At 50.3% G+C, this 23,167-nt stretch overlaps 1 protein-coding gene and 1 pseudogene across 1 annotated transcript; one reads left to right on the top strand and one right to left on the bottom strand.

The window, feature by feature from the left end:
* The first annotated feature begins 5,976 nt into the window (after positions 1 to 5,976).
* Positions 5,977 to 7,841, top strand: LOC119340976 (annotated as a pseudogene).
* A 3,966-nt stretch (positions 7,842 to 11,807) lies between these two features.
* LOC119340794 (acyl transferase 15-like) lies at positions 11,808 to 13,233 on the bottom strand. Its single transcript, XM_037612706.1, has one exon. It carries the CDS (start codon positions 13,190 to 13,192, stop codon positions 11,990 to 11,992), a length of 1,203 nt encoding a protein of 400 aa, XP_037468603.1. The 5' UTR covers positions 13,193 to 13,233; the 3' UTR covers positions 11,808 to 11,989.
* Positions 13,234 to 23,167: the final 9,934 nt, after the last annotated feature.

Genomic DNA, 23,167 nt, shown 5'->3' with positions numbered 1-23,167 from the left:
TAGCATCATGAATGAATTCAACAATATAACCATCACATAAATCATTCTTTTCATGATCTACAAGCATAGAATTTTTATTACTCTCCACATAAGCAAAATTCTTCTCATTCGGAATAGTGGGAGTATCATATGAGACTCAAATACTGTAAATTGTTTCCATATTAAAAGAGTAATGTTCAGAAAAAGGGTAATCATAATCATGAAAAGTTTTATAAATATAATCATCACTAATTTTTATAACATAAGTTTCATCACAATAATCATCATAAGTAGCAACTTTGTTCTCATCATAATCAATTGAAACCTCTTCCAAAATAGTGGATTCATCACTAAATAAAGTCATGACCTCTCCAAATCCACTTTCATAAATATTATAAGATCAACACCCTTCAAAATAGTGGGATCATTACTTCCTAAAGTTGACATTCTTCCAAACCCACTTTCATCAATATAACCATCATAAATAGGAGGCATGCTATCATCATAATAAATTTGCTCATCGAAACTTGGAGGCTAAAAATATCATCTTCATTAAACATAGCAACCCCAAGCTTGGGACAAACATTAACTGCAGAAAATATATTCTCAAACATGTCATTCTCATCAAACATGGCATCCCCAAGCTTGGGCCTTTTCATATCATAAGCATAATCACTCTCATCATTAATAGTATGGATAGCACCAATAGTATAGCAATTATCATCATCACAATGAGTAATAGGAGCAACATCATTTGGGAGGGATACCTTTCTACCTTTGCTTCTCCGTCTTTTCTTTTTCTTCTTCACATCATGTGTGGGTTTAACCCTCTTTTTTGAGCTCCTTATTAATGATATTGGTTTAATAGAGAGTTCCTCCTCATTACCTGATTCATCATAAGAAATAATAGGAGAATATTGGGAAGTATCTTACCTTTAATTAGTATTCTCTTCATCTTCTATTTGTTTTGTTTTCTTTATGTAATTGGCAATATAAGGATTTTCAATGCAATTCACCGCACAATACAAAAAAAAATCTTCTAGATCAAAATCAAGAACTTTATCAAGGACAAATTCTGGTATATCCTTAGTTATACGTTTCATTTCTTCATAACCCAAAAGCAAACTAAGTTCATTATGATGTGCAAGGGAAATCAAGTCATCACAGTTTTTGGACACGATACGATCATGAAACAATTTGCATTGGGGATTTAAATGATCATGTTCATTGCAAAGTTCACAAGGATGGCAAAGAAATTTTAAATTTTCAGCACAAGCATCTGGCCTTTCTTGCAACCATTTAGTTTCTAAATACTTATGCCTCTTGCAAAATCTATCTTCCCTATTTGATGTGTACTTGCAAACTCTATGCACTCCACATTAGTTGACATGCTTATAAGAGACATTTTCATCATGACTAGTGCAATCATCATTAGTACTATGGATATTCAAAGAGTTCAAACTAACAACATTGCAATCATGCTCATCATTCAAAGATTTAGTGCCAAACATTTTATAGACTTCTTCTTCTTCTAGCACTCGAGCACAATTTTCCTTTCCATCATTCTCACGAAAGATATTAAAAAGATGAAGCGTATGAGGTAAACTCAATTCCATTTTTTTGTAGTTTTATTTTATAAACTAAACTAGTGATAAAACAAGAAACTAAAAGATTCAATTGCAAGATCTAAAGATATACCTTCAAGCACTCACCTCCCCGGCAACGACGCCAGAAAAGAGCTTGATGTCTACTACACAACCTGCTTCTTGTAGATGATGTTGGGCCTCCAAGTGCATAGGTTTGTAGGACAGTAGCAAATTTACCTCAAGTGGATGACCTAAGGTTTATCAATCCGTGGGAGGTGTAGGATGAAGATGGTCTCTCTCAAACAACCCTGCAACCAAATAACGAAGAGTCTCTTGTGTCCCCAACACACCCAATACAATGGCAAATTGTATAGGTGCACTAGTTCGGCGAAGAGATGGTGATACAAGTGCAATATGGATGATAGATATAGGTTTTTGTAATCTGAAAATATAAAAACAGCAAGGTAACAAGTGGTAAAAGTGAGCGTAAACGGTATTGCAATGCTAGGAAACAAGGCCTAAGGTTCATACATTCACTAGTGCAAGTTCTCTCAACAATAATAACATAATTGGATCATATAACTATCCCTCAACATTCAACAAAGAGTCACTCCAAAGTCACTAATAGCGGAGAACAAACGAAGAGATTATGGTAGGGTACGAAACCACCTCAAAGTTGTTCTTTCTGATCGATCTATTCAAGAGTTTGTACTACAATAACACCTTAAGACACAAATCAAACAAAACCCTAATGTCACCTAGATACTCCAATGTCACCTCAAGTATCCGTGGGCATGATTATACGATATGCATCACACAATCTCAGATTCATCTATTCAACCAACACAAAGAACTTCAAAGAGTGCCCCAAAGTTTCTACTGGAGAGTCAAGACGAAAACGTGTGCCGACCCCTATGCATAAGTTCACAATGTTACGGAACCCGCAAGTTGATCACCAAAACATACATCAAGTCGATCACGTGAATATCCCATTATCACCATAGATAAGCACATGCAAGACATACATCAAGTGTTCTCAAATCCATAAAGACTCAATCCGATAACATAACTTCAAAGGGAGAACTCAGTTCATTACAAGGAATAGAGGGGGAGAAATATCATAGGATCCAACTATAATAGCAAAGCTCGCGATACATCAAGATCGTACCAAGAGAGAGATCAAACACATAGCTACTGGTACACACCCTCAGCCCCAAGGGTGAACTACTCCCTCCTCGTCATGGAGAGCGCTGGGATGATGAAGATGGCCACCGGTGATGGATTCCCCCTCCGGTAGGGTGCCGGAACGGGCTCCCGAGATGTTTTTGGTGGCTACAGAGGCTTGCGGCGGCGGAACTCTCGATCTAGGTTATTTTCTGGAGGTTTCAGTATTTATAGGAATTTTTGGCGTAGGTGGGGGGGTCTCCGGGCTGTCCACGAGGCAGGGGGTGGGCGCGCCCCCCACCCTTGTGGGCAGCCCGAGACTCTCCTGGCCCAACTCTTTCACTCCAGGGGCTTCTTTTGGTCCACAAAAAATCATCAAAAATTGGCACGTCAATTGGACTCCGTTTAGTATTCCTTTTCTGTAGAACTCAAAAACAAGGAGAAAACAGAAACTGGCACTGGGCTCTAGGTTAATAGGTTAGTCTCAAAAATATATAAAATAGCATATAAATGCATATAAAAGATCCTAGATGGATAATATAATAGCATGGAACAATAAAAAATTATAGATACGTTGGAGATGTATCAGTTCTCGTAACATGCAAAAACAGAACTTTTGAAAAAACGATTATTGGTAAAAACTGAACGTAATTACTCGCTATCCGAACAACCACTAAACATAATAGTATGATAATAACATTTTAATATCATATAAGTAAAACATTCAATATCTTCCAGTTTTATAGAATTTTTTCATATCATACAATAATATTCATTTGGGGTCAATGTTGCAGGAGGATGGGGGTATTGATGAAGATGTGAACCATCGAATCAAAGCCGGATGGATGAAGTGGCGCCAAGCTTCTGGCATTCTTTGTGACAAGAGAGTGCCACAAAAGCTAAAAGGCAAGTTCTACAGGACGGCGGTTCGACCCGCAATGTTGTATGGCGCGGAGTGTTGGCCGACTAAAAGGCGACATGTTCAACAGTTAGGTGTGGCGGAGATGCGTATGTTGAGATGGATGTGTGGCCACACGAGGAAGGATCGAGTCCGGAATGATGATATACGAGATAGAGTTGGGGTAGCACCAATTGAGGAGAAGCTTGTCCAACATCGTTTGAGATGGTTTGGGCATATTCAGCGCAGGCCTCCAGAAACTCCAGTGCATAGCGGACGGCTAAAGCGTGCGGAGAATGTCAAGAGAGGGCGGGGTCGACCGATTTTGACATGGGAGGAGTCCGTTAAGAGAGACCTGAAGGATTGGAGTATCGACAAAGAGCTAGCTATGGACAGGGGTGCATGGAAGCTTGCTATCCATGTGCCAGAACCATGAGTTGGTTGCGAGATCTTATGGGTTTCACCTCTAGCCTACCCCAACTTGTTTGGGACTAAAGGCTTTGTTGTTGTTGTTGTTGTTGTACAATAATATTCATTTATTTACAAATATTAATATTCGCATCGGCATGCATATTATTCACAACATTACATCAATATAAAAAATATTAACAAAATTACGGCGTCATTTATACCTCAGCTCCAATATGGATGTGCTTGCGAATGCAATTAAGCGTCAAAATAGTTTGAATAAATATCTGTCACCTGTATTATATGAACGGAGTCAACCTATTATCACTTGAACATCAATATTACACACAGATTTTTTTTCTGCTATCAAAAGTATGAAAATAGCACTTGCATGTATGTAGACCTACAGTTTCCTAACTATAGACTTAGTAATAAATGTACCACATGAAATAACATACCACATGCAATGAACAAGCAATTTTTTTCTTAATTACCGTATTAAGACCTTCTCACATCTCAATACTAATAGACGCAGCTAACATTGATACAACATATTCAACCTACTCTTCTCAAAAAAATAGTATAAATGTTGCATCTGTCATCTGCAAATTTTTCTAACCTCTAAGCACTTACATCGCATAGCTAATGATGAGCTAAAAGACTAACTAATTATCACCGTGCATGCACAAAAAAAATCATATATTGCAAAGCTCATACCTCGTTCTTCCCGTTCGTACTTCACTTTGCACGGTAAATCCTACTCCAGAAACTCCAAATGACTCCTCCAACTGCTGAAATAATGCATAAAACAACATAGAATACACACTTAGGAACTAATCAAACAGAACAAAAATATCATGCATGCAAAGTAAACCAACAAAAATGGATAGATCTTACCTTAATCTACATTTTCTTCAACTTCACCATCTTCTAAATCCAACTCCAGCCAAAATCAAGAATGAAAGTGGCTACCAAGTTTTTCTTTCTGTGTATTCTTGTAGACTTAAAGAGAGCAGAGAGGTAGAGAAGGCTACCAGAGATTTCCGAGAGAGAGTGTATTAATAGAGAGGACCGCTATATTGTCGGCAGAACGAGTTAGAACTCACCTACCATGGCCTCGGATTCCAGCATCGTGGTGTCTCATCACACGCAGCAACATCAATGCTCTTGGGTGTGCGGCACGAAATCACACGTACAAATCAGGACGCGTGAGTGTTGTCGCTTCGGCTACATACAGAAGCGCAAATCACGCAGGCAGGCGGGAATACGATTCCAGATTATCGGAACTTGTGGCAGAAAGCAAAAAAATAAAAGCATTGCCATCGAATTTGGTGTTGTCACCTCCGCTGGAGCAGCAAGTTTCGCAGCATCAGAATGAACGCAGTTTGTCATCGGAATCAGCGTTGTTTGCTAATCTCGGCTCGCAGCAGCAACAGTAGTGCCGCCTGCTGCGGTGGCGGCGTGGCCCACCGGCTGGCCCCACGACCTGCACGGCCTGTCGGCCTGCGAGCGACAGCGCCAGCAGGGGCTGCCTCGCGCGGTGGCGGCATGGCTCACCTGGCCCGCCCTGTTCCGTCCGAGCGACATGCACTATACCAATCGCGTTTTGCTTGGGTGGCCACCTCCTGCCGTGGCGGCAGGGCCCGCCGCCTCCTGGCATGGCGACAGGTGCCACGTGTTGCCTGTCACGCCTGCCGCCACGATCAAGAGGGTCTTTTTTGTTAATTCCATCTGCAGTTGGTCTCTTTTGGCAGTTCGTTGGCGCCAGGCGGTCTCTTTCCACAAAAAATCGAGCGGAGGATCCTCGTTTGCCAACGGACCTGGGCGTTTGCAGGATGGATGGTCAAATGATTTAACGCAAGCTTTGATTCATTTAGACTATCCGTTGGATGGAGGTGTCCTGACTTGGCCTAGACTAGAAGACATCCAGCGTCCACCACCACCGGACCAGGCTAGGCTCCTCGGGAAGCCACTCCACTCCACTGCTACACTCCTGCCACTGCGAGAGGAAACGTGAGGAAGACAAGCAGGACGCCATTGCCATGCCTTCCTCCTCCTCGTCTTCCCTCGAGCCGGACCACCACCCTGCCCTCCGCAGACAAGGCGACACCGAGGGCGCCGTCTCGTTCCTGCGAACGCAGCACGACGTGGACGCGGTGTGCGACAAGTACGGCGTCCCCAGGGACCGGTACACCGCGCGCCCCGCCGGCGACCTGCGCGCGAGCTCGCCCCCGCCGCCGGGGTGCGTCTGCGTGTACGCGGAGGCCCTGGAGGCCGGCATGCGCGTCCCGCTGCACGGCTTCTTCTGCGACGTGCTCGCCCATTTCGGCATCGCGCCCACCCAGCTCGCGCCCAACGGGTGGCGCATCTTGGCGGGCTTCCTCGTGCTCTGCCACTCCGCCGACGTGCCGCCGTCGCTGCCCGTGTTCCGGTACTTCTTCCTGCTGTCCATCGTCAACCACAAGCACAGAGGCTGCTACTTTTTCCGATCCAGGGACAACTCCGGCCTGCGCTTCAAGGGGATGCCGAGCTGCATCAAGGACTGGAAGAACTCGTTCTTCTTCCTGTCGTCGCCGGAGCCGTGGCCTTTCCCCGTGGAGTGGGGCGAGCCGTCCAAGAGCTCTTTCATGGTGCCGGTACTTGACAGCGAGAGGAAGAAACACGCGGCGAAGCTACTGCGCAGTTACGCCAGCGCCGCCGTTGACATCGATACATGTCTCTCCGACAGCAACCTCGCAGCCGCCATGGCACCTGCTGCATCTGCGCGGCGGCCGCCGCCGCCGGCTTCTTTTACTCGCATTGCTTCCGATTCCAAAGGTAATTGAACACCATCCGTAACCACTCCGATTCCCCTGTTTTTAATCGAGCTCTGATGTTGCTACCTATCGTGTTCGTGTGCTAGGCATGGATCCCTCTGTCTACGAGATAATGAAGCATGTGCTGGCGGAGAAGGCGGCCGCTCAGGCGTCGGCGTCGGCGAAGAAGGCGAAAGCCGAGCCGGGCAGCCACGCGCCAGGGTCGCCGCCGTTGTGCGCAAAGAAGAGGAATCTGGAGGAAGCCAGCAGCGAGGAGGGCCCGCCTCGTTCTCTGCTGAACACGCCGCTGTCCGGGATGCGCTCGCCACCGCCGGGGTTTCCCATCAGCCACGACGGAGACGGCACGGGCTGGGAGGCTGCACGGGAGCTGCTGCAGGGCGCCGTCGCGCCACCGCAGCAGCGCGCGTTTGCGGCGACCGAGCCGTCAGATGTCATCGCAGCGAGCTATGTTGCGATTCTCCAGGTATGCCGTGCCAGCAAATGCGGTGTCAAGTTCTTCACCGGTGGGCGGCATGTCCGGAGTCTTCTGAACGATCGTTGTGATTTGTGCGCAGGCGGCGAACTACGTGTCGTCGTCCTTGGGCTACGCGCTGGAGCTGGAAGAGAAGCTGGCGGCGCAGGACGTGGAGGTCGCGGCGCTAGAGAAGCAGCTGGAGGAGACGAAGGCCGAGCTCGCCGCGGCGAGGGCGGAGTGGGACAGTGCGTGAGGGGCGCGCGCGGCGGCTCGCAGAGCACGCGCTGGAGCGCTGGAGGAGTGGTAGGGGAGCGGCACGGAGGACATGAGGCCGCGTCGTTAGGAGACTCGTTGTCCCGTGCACAGAGAAAATGGAGTATGTCATTGCCAATTTCTCAACGTATGCCTTCATTGAACTGGCATCAAAAGATTGGTTCGCGGCCTCTGAAAAAGAAAATAACATGTAATTCCTCAGCGTAGTCCTGTCAAAATCGCGACCTCAAGTTTCTTAATCTAGTCAAGTCTCAATGGTCAAATACTGCTGTGTACGAAGTTCATTCCTCGGAGGCAACCGTGGTCGGTGATGCCATGCGCAGCGCTACCTTTGCACTCGTGCACGGTACAAAATTTGCTTTCTCCCGTGAGACGAGGGTGCTATATTTAACTCGGAGCTGATAGGAGGTGAAGCCACTTGTGCCACGCCCCGGCTCTCCGAAAATCACTCTACAAGTTTCCAACGAAACAAAATTTACTTTAGCACCCGGACATAATATAAAATATCTACCATGTCACCAAGATTCAGAAGTTAATTCAAACTGTAATTTGAGAAACAGAAACAATAACCATAAATCGTGTTAGTGGCCCAAATTATAACCAGCACCATTCATAGCATGAAATGAGAAATTTTTTTATTCCTAGAGTTGCAGGTCTAACTTAAATCCGAATTTTTGAGACATGGTGAATGTATGTTATGCCTATGCTAAAATATTTTCATATGGTTTGACATTTGTAGAGTCTATGCCCGCAAATTATAAAGCTCAACTGTCCATCAAAACGTCCGGACAGCTCAGTCCGGACACTTTTTGTCATCCAACACGTGTATCAAACGTCAGTGGACCGGTCTGCACGTTCGAATTCTTACAAAACGGAAGCAGATCTAGGGGGTTTGTGGGCGTCCGAACAGCCGCCCAGTAGGCGTTCGACACCCCGGCCAACGCAAAAACCTTGCCAGGAGCCAAGATTTTCTGACTACGTCCCCCCCCCCCTTGCTTTTGTATTCGTGTAATCCGAGACCGAAGTCACCGTTGTACCTCCCACTCTGCCGCCCAGGGGCTTGCGGGCCACTATACCCGGGCGCCTATGCCCCCCTTCCATCCATGGTCTGAGCGTCGCACTGATACCCTCTACCCCTGCACATTTGTGTCCATGGTGGACGCCACACCTGACAAGTTTTTGCCAAAATGCCTTAGCCAATTTTGTCGGTATTGCTATTTACTTTGAAGTAAACACGATGGGTTAAGACGAGGAACACTTCTATGTCGAGTTCATTTGTAACATCAGATGAGGACGAATATGAGAATGAAACGGCGATGATGCATGCGGTTATTGCAGATGCCTAACCTGCGAAGGAGCATGTTCTCAATTTCAAGGGATCAATCAGGGACATCGGGTGATGAATCGGAATAGGGCACAAGGCACATGATGCTGATGGACGACTAATTTTTCCTTGATGCACTATTTGAGGCCTCTTTTCATGATCGATTCCAAATGAGACAGAATGTATTCGGTTGCCTCTACAATGGTGTCAGGGCCTATGATGACTAGTTTATTTTGAAATAGGATGTCACTGGAAACATTGGATTCTCTGGTTACCAGAAGTGCATGGCTACATTGAGAATACTTTCCTATGGCACAACTGCAGATTCATGGGACGAGTACCTCCGGATGCCATAAAGCACATGTCTCAAAGCCACGGTGAAATTTGCTACAGCGGTGGTCAAGGTGTTTGGACCGGAGCATCGGAGATAACCAACAGTCGAAGACATAGCATGGCTCATTACACTGTCAAAAGCAAGAGGGTGGCTAGATATGCCCAAGTGTTGGACCCCCAAGCCACAAACTGGACTTTGAGCGCATGCTTGATCGTATTCAATTTCCAGAGCAGTATCCAGTGACATTTGAGGATTTTATTCAAATACATCTATTTATTACTCATCGGGCAATTAATGATCAGCTTCATGATCTAGCTAAGCATTTGTGGGTGCTTCAAGGGTCGAAGTACAAAATGTGTGTGAATAAGTTGAATTCAAATTAAACTATTTTATTGGAAACTTCATGTTCGAATTGTAATATTTATATTTAAATTTTGGACAAGGGGTGACATTTATCATTAATTATTGTGTGTGCTCTATATATAGAGGAAAAAAGCAGGGATGGACATTTGGTGCATGGGGTTGGATGGCCACCACCCTATCTGCTATCTGCAAACACGCCCGCATTGCTGTGTCCGATAAGATGCACGGCGTTGGAGATGCCCTTCTAATTGTCGGGGTGGGGGGTGGGGGGGGGGGCTCTGAAAATTATGCCACCATCTTTTTTTCATGAAAATGTTTCTAACCCCAAACACTTAGACCAACTCCAATGGGGCGACCCATTTCGTTCGCCCGCGTCCGTTTGGGTCGGCGCGGAGAAAAGACGGCCCAACGCATCGACTCAAACGCACGCGCGTCCGCTTTCGTCCGTCTGCCGACCCATTCCCGACCCATTTTTGAGCCGTATTTACGTCGACGCGGACACAAGATGAACGCGCGCGCGCGCCCTCTCTCCTCCCCGCGCGTGCACAACCTCCACCGCCGGCTTCGTGGCCGACGCCGCCGGCCATTTTTTCCGATGAAAAAGGATACATAGATTGTTCTTGCGTACATAGATAAAAGAAAAGATCAATTACTCATCGCTATCCGACTCTGACTCGGTAATGTCCTCCTCCGACGTCTGAATATAGGCGTCAGCAGCATGCTCGTCCGCGAAGTCTCACCCCGATGTTTCTCGTAGCCTCAATCTCATTTGAGCGGTCAGCTTTCGCGTATGCTTGCCCTCCCGATAGCCGGCTCGCCCCATCCTCCTGGCCTTCCTCCCCGTCCTCCTCTGCTCATAGAACTGACGTTCGTCGACGATGTCCTGCGGGAAGCGTTCGCGCCACAGCACGAAGGCTTGCAAGTCCATCTCGGCGAGGGCGAGGCGACGCATCCGCCTACGGTGGACGCAACGATCCTCGTCGGTGAAAAGCCGCGGGAGAGGCGCCGGATCCTGCGCCCGCTGGCTCGACACGTCGGGAAAATTCATTTCCCGTCTCGGCCGCCGGAGGCGCCACGCCGCCGCGTTGTACGCGCTGGCCGCCTGCTCAGCGGTGTCGAAGGTGCCGAGGACAAGCCGTTTCTCGCCAAACAAGATCTCGGCGGAGAAGGCGACGGAGGGGCGCTCGCGGACTCCGTGAAAATCCGAAGCGTCGAGGATGCGCATCGACATGGTGGCGCACAGGCGGCAAGGCTAGTGAGAGGGGGCGAGACGAGTGGGCGGCGGTGGCGGACTGAGTGTGGAGGGAGCGCCATCTTTATAACGAGGCGCCGGCCGGGGCGTGCCGAAATGCGTGCGCGAACATTTCCCGCGCTCTGGAGCGCCAAAGCCAACGCGCGCTAGGCCGAATGCCCCCCTCCCCGCTGGCATGATCTAAAGCGCGCGCGGTTATGAAATGGGTCGACGCGTTGGGCGCGCTGCCGACCCAAATCTAAAAAAGGACGGACGACGGGCGGGCGGCCGACCCAAATGGACAAAAAGCGGACAAAAGCGCCGTCCGTTTGGGTCGGCCCGTTGAAATGAAGGGGGTAATATCGAGTTGACTCGGTGCATCCATCCATGCATAGGCTTCTGTACCCTTAAAACATGTACTCCCTCCACTTCATAATGTAGTGCGCCCGCGCTTTTTGAGATTTAAGTTTGATCATAAATTTAACCAACGTGGGCGACCACAGCGGGAGCAAAAATTATACCAGCAGTGTCCCACGTTGGTTAAATTTATGGTCAAACTCAAATTTTTAATGATATAATTTTTGATGATAAACTTAAATCTCAAAAAGTAAAAACAAACTACATTATGAAATGAAGAGAGTAACAGTTAATTTATTTGCGAAACCGCACACCCATAGGACAGAGGGGCAACCACTCCTCTTCAAGAATCTCCATGAGTGTAGTGTTGCTTTCCGTATCTATCAAACTAATCATCGTTTGTTCTACTCCCTCTATTTTTATATACAAAGCCATTTTATTTTTCATGTTAATATTTAACTTATATAATTTTGATCTACAAAACATGGTTTATATGTGGTAAAAAGTACAACATCAGAAAGTTCATTGAAATGTGCATCCAATGACATAGTACTTTTTTTGGCATAGTACTCACTTTTTGTTGATAAAAAAGTGATGCTTCTTCCATAATGTACAGGAACTAAACGAATTTGCTATTTTATTCGGATACATTGCAAAGAGAGGTCTGTTTTCATCTGAAATTCATACTACTACTAGTACTTGTTTCCATCTCAAAGAGACCTTCACATACTTTGGCTGGATTCTACGTTTGGGCAGCTGTGGTCGGGAGCGGGGCGGGGTGAAGAACGAGCAGGGGATCACATCACATTGCGGCGAGCTCGGCCAGGAAGGCGGCGGCGTGCTCCGGCCTGACGCAGAGCGACTGCACGTTGACCCCGTCCTTGCCCTTCCACGGCGGGCACACGATGCACTCCGGCACCACCATCCGATCCTCGTGCCACATCACCCGCGCCGGCGTCCCGCCGCCGAAGTCGGCCGCGTCGAACCCGATGCGCCGCCAGCTCGACACGGCCAGCCTGTTGTACAAGTCTCCCCCGGTCTCCGCGCCGCCGCCCTCGGCCTCGGCCTGGAGCAGAGTCTCCTTGCCGCGCCTGATGTGCCGCACCACGTCCCTGATGTCGCCGTCGGCCACCTGGGCGCGCGTCGCTCGCACCGACTTCATGATGGTGCAGTTGCCGTAGTAGCCGTCGTGCGCTCCGAAGAGCTCGCGCGCGTTGTTTGGGAAGACGAGCGGCGCGGGGGCCTCCGGGTCTTGGATGGCCGCGCGTGTCCGGCACCGCCACAGCACCGCCGTGACGGCTTCGAACAGCGTGCAGGCGCACTTGGCCTTGACGCGGCCGATGAGGCTCGACGGGACGATAATGTCGAGAAAGGCGCCCTGGCCCTCCTTCTCCTTGGGCTTCATCAAGGAGCGCCTCTCCTCCGCCGTGGCCGTGGGCGGAGGGAGATCCCGGATCGCGGCGGCCGACCTGACCGGGATGACGGACGGCTGCGGCATCCCGCGGGCGAGCTCGCCGACGGCCTGCAGGAACTGCCCAATCCCGATGCCGTCGGCCAGGACATGGTTCGACGTGACCCCGACGACGAAGCCGCCGCAGGAGAACTCCGTGGCCTGCATCTGCAGCAGCGGGTCGGCGCGCCGGCAAAAAGGACCAGCGTAGGCGACGGCGAGATCCGCGAGCAGCGCAGGAGTGACCTTTTCCAGATCCAGGGCGCAGCTGGCGGACGCCCCCACGAACGGCACGCCCTCGTCGGTGCACACGATGCTGTGATCGGCTCCGGCGAGGCGGCCGCACACAGGGCGGTAGGGGACGAGCGCTCGCGACAGCGCCCGCTTGATGGTCTCGATGGGATTGTCGATCGGATGGTCGAACATGAGGAGCAATGTGCACGCGAAAGGCGGGATGCGTTGGTCGAAAGAGGAGAGTTGGACGTCGCCGGCCGGCGCCTGAGGTTCGGCGGGGTACAAGACCACCGGCGAGGACTTGCTCACCACAACGCTCATTGCTATCGATCTGCCCAGCGCTGCTACAAGGAGGAACTTGGTTTACTTGTATGAGTTCGGTTCATATTTTTTGGCTGCAGCTATGATTTTTATAACATACTGGTCGGAGCTGAGCAGGGGCTCAGTTGTGTATTTATTTAGTGTCAAGTTGATGCCTACCCAAAAATAAAGTAATCGAGTGTCTCATTCACCACCTGGCACTATATGCCAAATTGCCAATTGTCCAATAATTCTACACTTAGGCGGGTAACAATGGGGAGAAACTTAGGAATAACATCACACACACTCCAATACAACTTTGCTTATGTGACACATATTTAATGAAGAGAGAGGTGCTTGTGGTAATTAGCTAAGAAACAATGAATCTATAACCTAATAAATACATCATTGCATGACACTACATAAATGTTTCTACCCACTATAGAGGTATTAACATAGTCTAGGGAAGTATATAAGTTACTAGCTTATGTTCTTGCCCATTGTAACCAGCCTTACGGAAAATTACAGGCTGGATCCATCTCTCGTTAATCTCTTCTCCCACTGATTTTCAGGAGTGAACCACACTTCCCCTAATATCCAACAAGAACTTGACACGTTAGCCCCATAATCATAACTCGGTACTAAGCCACCCGTGGCTCTCTCTCCGGAGCTTTGCTAGACCTACCTAAAATTTGCTACTAGGAAATTTACGTAGGAGGTGATGTGGGCTTGTTTGATTGGACTGCACAAGGCGCACCTGAAATTCAGGGGAGAGATTAGTGAGATTAAGGAGACTTCATTTCGTAAGTAATTTATGTAGTTAGTTCATCGTCGTAGCATTTTTGCTCTCCCAGCCGTCCCAGGCTTATGTCATTTTTTTTGAGAAACATGCTTTACTTTATTGATCAATAGAGCGAATTATAGGAATAATAGAAGTATCATGAGGGTGTAACAGCCATACATGGCGACCCTCCCCTAAATGTAAAGCATGTCGAGCTAAGCCATGAGCCTCCTTGTTAGGAAGACGTCTCTCATGGGTGAAAGAACAAGACTGAAACTCCCTGCTCGAGTCGATGATCTCCTGCACGATTGGAGCAATTGTACCCATTGAGGGAGTCCTGGATTAGGGGGTGTCCGGATAGCCGGACTATGACCTTTGGCCGGACTCTTGGACTATGAAGATACAAGATTGAAGACTTCGTCCCGTGTCCGGATGAGACTTTCCTTGGCGTGGAAGGCAAGCTTGGCGATACGGATATGTAGATCTCCTACCATTGTAACCGACTCTGTGTAACCCTAACCCTCTTCGGTGCCTATATAAACCGGAGGGTTTTAGTCCGTAGGACGAACAACAATCATACCATAGGCTAGCTTTTAGGGTTTAGCCTCTCTGATCTCGTGGTAGATCTACTCTTGTACTACCCATATCATCAATATTAATCAAGCAGGAGTAGATTTTTACCTCCATCGAGAGGGCCCGAACCTGGGTAAAAACATCGTGTCCCTTGTCTCCTGTTACCATCCGCCTAGACGCACAGTTCGGGACCCCCTATCCGAGATCCGCCGGTTTTGACACCGACATTGGTGCTTTCATTGAGAGTTCCTCTGCGTCGTCATCTTTAGGCCCGATGGCTCCTCCGATCATTAACAACGATGCGGTTCAGAGTGAGACTTTTCTCCCCGGACAGATCTTCGTATTCGGCGGCTTTGCACTGTGGGCCAATTCGCTTGGCCATCTGGAGCAGATTGAAAGCTACGCCTCTGGCCATCAGGTCAGATTTGGAAGTTTGAACTATACGGCTGACGTCCGCGGAGACTTGATCTTCGACGGGTTCGAGCCACAGCCAAGCGCGCCGCACTGTGACGATGGACATGATCTAGCTCTGCTGCCGGACAGTGCCCTGGAGGCCGCACAAGTGTCCACTCTGACCCTTAGCTCGGAGGCGACTGCGCCGATCGAGGACGGGTGGCTGGACACCGCCTCGGGGGCTGCTATCTCTACGATGATTGTGCCGAACACCAACCCTGTCCTTTGCGAAGCTCGTGACTCCAAGGTGCCGGACTCCTCTCCGGACTCCGAACGTTCCGCGCCCCTGCCTATCGAATCCGATTGGGCGCCAATCATGGAGTTCGCTGCCGCGGTCATCTTTCAGCACTCGCCCTTTGGCGACATCCTGAATTCGCTAAAGTCTCTCTTTTTATCAGGAGAGCCCTGGCCGGATTATGGTCAGGAAGGTTGGGATGAGGACGACAAAGAAATTCAAAGCCCACCCACCACCCACTTCATAGCCACTGTCGATGATTTAACCAACATGCTCAACTTTGACTCCAAAGACATCGACGGTATGGACGATGATGCAGGAGACTACCAAGAACCAGCGCCTACAGGGCACTGGAAGGCCACCTCATCATACGACATATACATGGTGGACATCTCAAAAGATGGGAATGGCGATGGAACAACGGAGGATGACCCCTCCAAGAAACAGCCTAAGCGCCGGCGTCAGCGGCGCCGCTCTAAATCTCGCCACAGAAAAAACGGTGATTCCGGCATGGGAGACAATAACACCCCAGAAAGTGCCGAAGACAACCCTCTCCAGCAGGATTCAGCGCAGGAGGATGGAGAAGCCAGCCCTCATGAGAGAGCGGCAGATAGAGAGGTAGAGGACGATAATTACATGCCTCCTTCCGAAGACGAGGCAAGCCTTGACGACGACGAATTTGTCGTGCCTGAGGATCCCGTCGAACAGGAGCGTTTCAAACGCAGGCTTATGGCCATGGCAAGCAGCCTCAAGAAAAAGCAGCAACAGCTTAGAGCTGACCAAGACTTACTAGCTGACAGATGGACTGAAGTCCTTGCGGTCGAAGAGTATGAACTCGAACGCCCCTCCAAGAGCTACCCAAAACGTAGGCTACTACCCCGATTAGAGGAGGAAGCACCCAAACCTACATCACCAGCGCATGATGTGGCCGCGACAGAGAGGCCTCTCGGCCCTCCACTCAAGCTGCACCCCGGTGTCGCTCAAAAAGTACCAAGGCACGGGGAAATGCGCCAGATCTGCGAGATATATTGGAGGACAAGGCAAGGCAAACAAGATCGATCTACGGATCACGTGGGCGCCTCACTACACGTGACAATAATCGTCATGCCGGATACAGCAAATCCGGCCGAGCCGAACACAGCAGACAAAGCTCATTTGAGCTACGTCGTGATATCGCCCAGTACAGGGGCATCGCACACCCACTATGCTTCACAGATGAAGTAATGGATCATCAAATCCCCGAGGGTTTCAAACCCGTAAACATCAAATCATACGATGGCGCAATAGATCCTACGGTATGGATCGAGGACTACCTCCTTCATATCCACATGGCATGCGATGATGATCTAAACGCCATCAAAGACCTCCCACTCAAGCTTAAAGGACCAGCTCGACATTGGCTTAACAGCTTGCCAGCGGAGTCAATTGGTTGTTGGGAAGACCTGGAAGCCGCATTCCTCAACAACTTCCAGGGCACCTATGTGCGACCACCAGAAGCCGATAACCTAAGCCACAAAATTCAGCAGCCAGAGGAATCGGCCAGACAATTCTGGACACGGTTCCTAACCAAGAAAAATCAAATCGTCGACTGTCCGGATGCAGAGGCCCTTGCAGCCTTCAAACATAACATCCGCGACGAGTGGCTTGCCCGGCACCTAGGACAGGAAAAGCCGAAATCCATGGCAGCCCTCACAACACTCATGATCCGCTTTTGTGCGGGAGAGGACAACTGGCTAGCTCTTAGTAACAACATGACCAAGAGCCCTGGTAATTCGGATACCAAGGACAGCAACGGCAGGTCGCGTCGCAACAAGCACAAGCGCCGCATTAACAACGATAATGCTGAAGATACGATAGTCAATGCCGGATTCAGAGGCTCTAAACTCGGTCAGCGGAAAAAGCCATTCAAAAGAAATACTCCGGGCCTATCCAACTTGGACCGAATACTCGACCGCTCGTGCCAGATACACGGCACCCCCGAAAAACTAGCCAACCACACCAACAGGGATTGTTGGGTGTTCAAGCAGGCAGGCGAGTTAAATGCCGAAAACAATGACAAGGGGCTGCATAGCGACAATGAGGAGGAGCCCCGGCCACCGAACAATAGAGGACAAAAGGGCTCCCCCCTACAAGTGCGGACGGTGAACATGATATACGCAACCCACATACCCAAAAGGGAGCGGAAGCATGCACTAAGGGACGTATATGCGATGGAGCCAGTCGCCCCAAAGTTCAATCCATGGTACTCCTGCCCGATCACTTTTGATCGAAGGGACCACCCCACTAGCATCCGCCATGGCGGATTCGCCGCATTGGTTCTAGACCCAATCGTTGACGGATTTCACCTCACTAGAGTCCTGATGGACGGCGGCAGCAGCCTGAACCTGCTTTATCAGGATACAGTACGCAAAATGGGCATAGACCCCTCAAGGATTAAACCCACAAAGACGACCTTTAAAGGCGTCATACCAGGTGTAGAGGCCAACTGTACAGGCTCAGTTACACTTGAAGTGGTCTTCGGATCCCCGGATAACTTCCGAAGCGAGGAGTTAATCTTCGACATAGTCCCGTTCCGCAGCGGCTATCACGCACTACTCGGACGAACCGCATTTGCAAAGTTCAATGCGGTGCCGCACTATGCATACCTCAAGCTCAAGATGCCAGGCCATTGAGGAGTCATTACGGTCAACGGAAACACCGAACGCTCTCTCCGAACGGAGGAGCATACGGCGGCCCTCGCGGAGGAAGTACAAAGCAGCCTCTCAAGGCAATCCTCGAGTCCGGCTATTAAATGTCCGGACACCGTCAAGCGTGCCCGGAGTAACCTACAACAAGACCGCCTGGCACGTCCCGAGCACGCGTAGCAATGCGGCCCCAACCCCAGCCCTCCCGAAATTGCGAAACCAGTACTACGCGTACATAATTACGCTCTGGAAATACCATGGGCATAGGGGGAGGGGCACGACCATGGCAGGCCCAGAATGCGGCTCAACTGCACCAGGGGCTGCAGATTGTGTCATTCTTTTTTCTCTTACTTACAGGACTCCTTTCTTAAGAAGCCCTGTCCGGCAGTAGAATCACCGAACACACGATGCAACAGCCAGGGAAGCAGAAAGCTACGCCGAGTGTCCAGGTGGTCTCTATAACGAGCAGTATACTTGTTTCACATATCATCCCGCAGCTCGCCCCTGGAGGGGGACATGTCAAATAGTCCCGCTTATCGCACTATTTGTATCGTTCTGCTTTTACTACAGCCTTTTTAAATAAACAATACATAGCTTCTGCCTATTATTGCATTCCTTTTTTTATCTATATATGTTCACTTATGACATGCTGCACCTGTACACTTTGGTACGGCCAAATGCACAAGGGGCTTAAGTACCCCAAAATATGGTGTCATAAGTCCGAACACTTTCACAAGTTCGGCATGCCGAACTTATAGCATTATATGCATCGGCTCCGAATCATGTCTTGGGTCAATAGTTGGGTTTGCCCGGCTCCCATGTTTTGATACCTTATGTTCCGTTATATCGGCTAAGGTAGCGCTGGGAGAACCACTGCGATTGTGCCCCGGTTGAGCTGGGTTAAGCACCTCAGTGGAGAAAGCTAAAACTGACCGTCATGATAGGGCGAGAGCCGGTCGCTGTTCGAGAGGTTTTCGACTCCCTAAAGACTTATGCCGCTTAGAGCGAAGAGTCGGCTTTGTCCGGCCCAGGCGTGGATAGCGCCCCGAACTCGGTCTTCCAAATACCAGGGGCTTCGCCGAAATTTAAAATTATAGAATTCTATGGCTAAGTGAGAGTGTTCAAGCATTATAGTCCGGTTGCCTCGTTCGTTGCGTTGAGCGCCTCCCTCGAAGGTCCCAAGCAAGAATGGGAAAAAGAGCGCTCAAGTTTATCCCGAACACCCCAACACTCGTGGCATGGGGGCAGAAGCCGACGACTCGCCATCTCTCAAATTTAATAAACGGCCGCACAGAAGATACTATTTTAAATTCACAAGCGTTGCTTAGCGCATATGAACAAGTTTTCAGCGTACAGGATAACAAATGCGAGTTTATTCAAAAATTACATCTTTGGAGCATTCACCCGCTATAAGGCGGGCACCCTTCAGGACGCCCTCATAATACATCTTGGGCTTGCGATACTCCTTGCCCGGCGGTGGTCTGTCCGTCACAAGCTTCTCAGTGTCCATCTTGCCCCAGTGCACTTTAGCACGGGCAAGGGCCCTACGGGCACCTTTGATGCAGACGGAGCGCTTGATGACTTCAATCCATGGACAGGCGTCCACCAGCCGCCTCACCAGCCCGAAGTAGCTCCCAAGCATGGCTTCCTTAGGCCACAGCCAAACTATGAGGCCCTTCATGGCCTGTTCGGCCACCTTATGGAGCTCGACCAGCTGCTTCAGCTGGTCGCTCAAGGGCACCGGGTGACCGGCCTCAGCATACTGAGACCAGAACACCTTCTCCGTCGAACTCCCCTCCTCGGCTCGGTAGAATGCGGCAGCATCGGACACACTGCGGGGCAGATCTGCGAATGCTCCTGGAGAGCTCCGGATTCGGGTAAGTAACAGATAATTCACTTTCATGTGCTTGCTTTGCATAAAGAATGCCTTACCCGCCGCTATCTTCTTCAATGCCTCAATTTCCTGGAGGGCTTTTTGGGCTTCGGCCTTAGCGGCCTTGGCGCTCTCAAGGGCCGAGGCGAGCTCAGACTCTCGAGTCTTTGAGTCACGCTCCAAACTCTCGTGTTTTTCCACGAGAGCCTGGAGCACTTGCCGCACCTCCGCCACCCGCGCCTCCTGCTTCTCTCACTCGGTGCGCTCCGCGGCCGCATTGCTTTCGGCCTTGGACACCGCTTCCTTTAGGGTCGCCACCTCGTTCGTGGCCCGGCAATACTCACGTTATTCCTATCATTTTTGGCAACCACGTCTTTTATATACTTCCATAAGGTATTACTTACCTTCCCTGTCCTCGAGCTGCTTTTTGGCAAGGCCGAGCTTGTTCTCGGACCGCTCGAGGCTTTTCTTTAATGCATTGACCTCCACAGTCAGTGCGGCACAGGTCAGCGGCGCAGCCTGCATTCGCATATTGACATACCTATGTTAGACTCCTGCATACATCTTTTAGATCCTCAGTTCGGCTTTTCTTTCCGAACACCAAACTGAGCATCAGGGGCTACTGTCTATGTGGTAACATTTTTACATATCTTCAATACTTACCTCAAAGCCTGTTAGAAGGCTGGCACAGGCTTCAGTCAGCCCACTTTTGGCGGACTGAACTTTCTAGATCACCACACTTATAACAATGCGGCGATCCTCGTCGATGGAGGCGCCGTTAAGCGCCTCCAGCAAATTATTCGGTGCCTCCGGTTGGACGGAGGTCACCGGTGTCGCAGTCTTGCCCTTCTTACGAAGGGGCCGCCTGTCGGACTCCGGAACCACTGAAGGTTCCGGTGCGGAGTCCGGCCCAGGGCCGGACTTAGAGCCCTTTGGGGTTTTACCCCCTTGCGCCTGGAGTCCGGGAGGTTGCCTTGCGGCGCCTCCTAGACCACCTCCTCTTGGCTGGGCCCCACCTCGGCATCATCCGCAGCGCGAGGAGAGGAGGCAGCTGGAAGCGAAGTGCTATTCACGTCCGACGAATCCAGGGAGCCGCTCGTCGAAGCGTCGAGCCCGTCCTTGGGCGGGCTGCAGGGTTATATTCGGCGTTAGGAGATTCTGTGCGACAAATGAAACGCCATGAGTTATTCTGGTATCCGGACACTTACGATTTTGCCAGGGGCTTAGCCCTTGGTGGCCACTCCTCCTCGCCGTCGTCGGTGTTGGTGGAGTAGTCCGGAGGAAGGGTCCTTCCCTTCTTGGACCCTTCGGCCTCCCCAGTTGGGGCAGCCTTCCTTTTCTTCTCTCCCCCCGCTGGGGGAGAGGCCTCTTTTTCCTCCTCCTTGTCTTCGCGGGAGGAGTCTGCCTTGGAGTCATCGGACGATGAGTCCGACAACACCTGGCGCCGGGAACTCCTTCGAGTTGCCGTGGCCTTCTTCTTGGCCTTCTTCTCCGGCACCACGTGAGGTGCCGGAACCAGCAACCCCGTCAATCGGGCGTCCGCTAGATCTTTTGGGAAGGGAGCCAGGCAGTCAATCTGCCCGGACGTCTTCTGCCAGTCCTGTAAAAGGCAATGGAGTTTAGATCCCGCATAGAGTCAAACTATGGAAAACAAGAGTCCCGTAAAGGGTAAAGTAGCTTACCTCGCTGGCTTGGCGCTGCGAGCTAAATCCGCGATCTTCAGTAGCGGATGCGGGAGGCTCGGCGCCCTTGAACAGCACCTTCCAGGCATCTTTGTACGTAGTGTCGAAGAGCCTGCTCAAGGTTTGGTGCTGTGCCAGATCAAACTCCCACAAGCTGAAGGCCCGTTGTTGGCACGGGAGGATCCAGCGGATGAGCATGACCTGGACTACGTTGACAAGCTTGAGCTTCTTGTTCACCAGGTTTTGGACGCAGGTTTGAAGTTTGGTCAGCTCTTCCGAATTACCCCATGTCAAGCCCGTCTCTTTCCAGGAGGTGAGCCGTGTAGGGAAGCCAGATCGGAATTCGGGGGCCGCTGCCCATTTAGGGTCGCGCGGCTCGGTGATGTAGAACCACCCCGATTGCCACCCCTTTATGGTATCCACGAAGGAGCCCTCGAGCCATAGGATGTTGGCCATCTTGCCGACCATGGCACCTCCGCACTCCGCTTGGCGGCCGCCCACTACCTTTGGCTTGACATTGAAGGTCTTCAGCCATAAGCCGAAGTGGGGCTAGATGCAAAGGAAGGCCTCGCACACAACGATGAACACCGAGATGTTGAGGATGAAATTCGGGGCCAGATCGTGGAAATCCAGGCAGTAGTAGAACATGAGCCCCCGGACAAATGGGTGAAGTGGAAAACCTAGTCCGTGGAGGAAGTGGGTGAGGAACACCACCCTCTCATGGGGCCTAGGGGTGGGGATGAGCTGCCCCTTGTCAGGGAGCCAATGCGCGATGTCGTTGGACAAGTATCCGACCTTCCGCAGCTTTTTGATGTGCCCCTCCGTGACGGAGGAGGCCATCCACTTGCCTCCCGCTCCGGACATGGCTGGAGAAGGTTGAGGTGGGATGTGCGGACTTGGGCGCTGGAGCTCGAGTGCGCGGAAATGGATGAGCAAAGGAGGAAGAAGGCGTAGGTAAAAAGGTGGATCATTATCCCCTTATATGGGCGGACGAAGCTATGCGTCCCCACCAGCCTGGTAAAACTCGCTTATCTCCCAAGCGCCGTAATCAATGGCGCGGTTGGGTTACCCATGCCCGTATTGATGAGAATCCCGGAATATGGGGACACGATCTCTGCTTTGACAAGACGTGCCAAGGAAACCGCCTCGCTAAACGCGCTGAGGTGGGATAGTAAAAATGATTCGAATAAAGGCTTGGCCGTGGTGTGATGTCATGCCACAGAATACATCAGCAGATTGGATTTGTGTAAATATTATTCTCTCTACAGTGGTATGTGGAACTTATTTTGCAGAGTCGGACACTATCCTTGTGTTCAAAATCTTCTATGAAGTATTCAGAGGAGGAACCCGCCTTGCAATGCCGAAGACAATATGCGTGCCGGACTCGTCGTCATTGAAGCCTGGTTCAGGGGCTACTGAGGGAGTCCTGGATTAGGGGGGTGTCCGGATAGCCGAACTATCACCTTTGGTCGGACTCCTGGACTATGAAGATACAAGATTGAAGACTTCGTCCCGTGTCCGGATGGGACTTTCCTTGGCGTGGAAGGCAAGCTTGGCAATACGGATATGTAGATCTCCTACCATTGTAACTGACTCTGTGTAACCCTAACCCTCTTCGGTGCCTATATAAACCGGAGGGTTTTAGTCCGTAGGACGAACAACAATCATACCATAGGCTAGCTTCTAGGGTTTAGCCTCTCTGATCTCGTGGTAGA

Source organism: Triticum dicoccoides, chromosome 7B (genome assembly GCF_002162155.2).
Source record: "Triticum dicoccoides isolate Atlit2015 ecotype Zavitan chromosome 7B, WEW_v2.0, whole genome shotgun sequence".
In the NCBI taxonomy this organism is placed as follows: domain Eukaryota; kingdom Viridiplantae; phylum Streptophyta; class Magnoliopsida; order Poales; family Poaceae; genus Triticum; species Triticum dicoccoides.
Note: the sequence above shows the minus strand (reverse complement) of the source record. Positions and strands in the feature narration are given on the sequence as shown.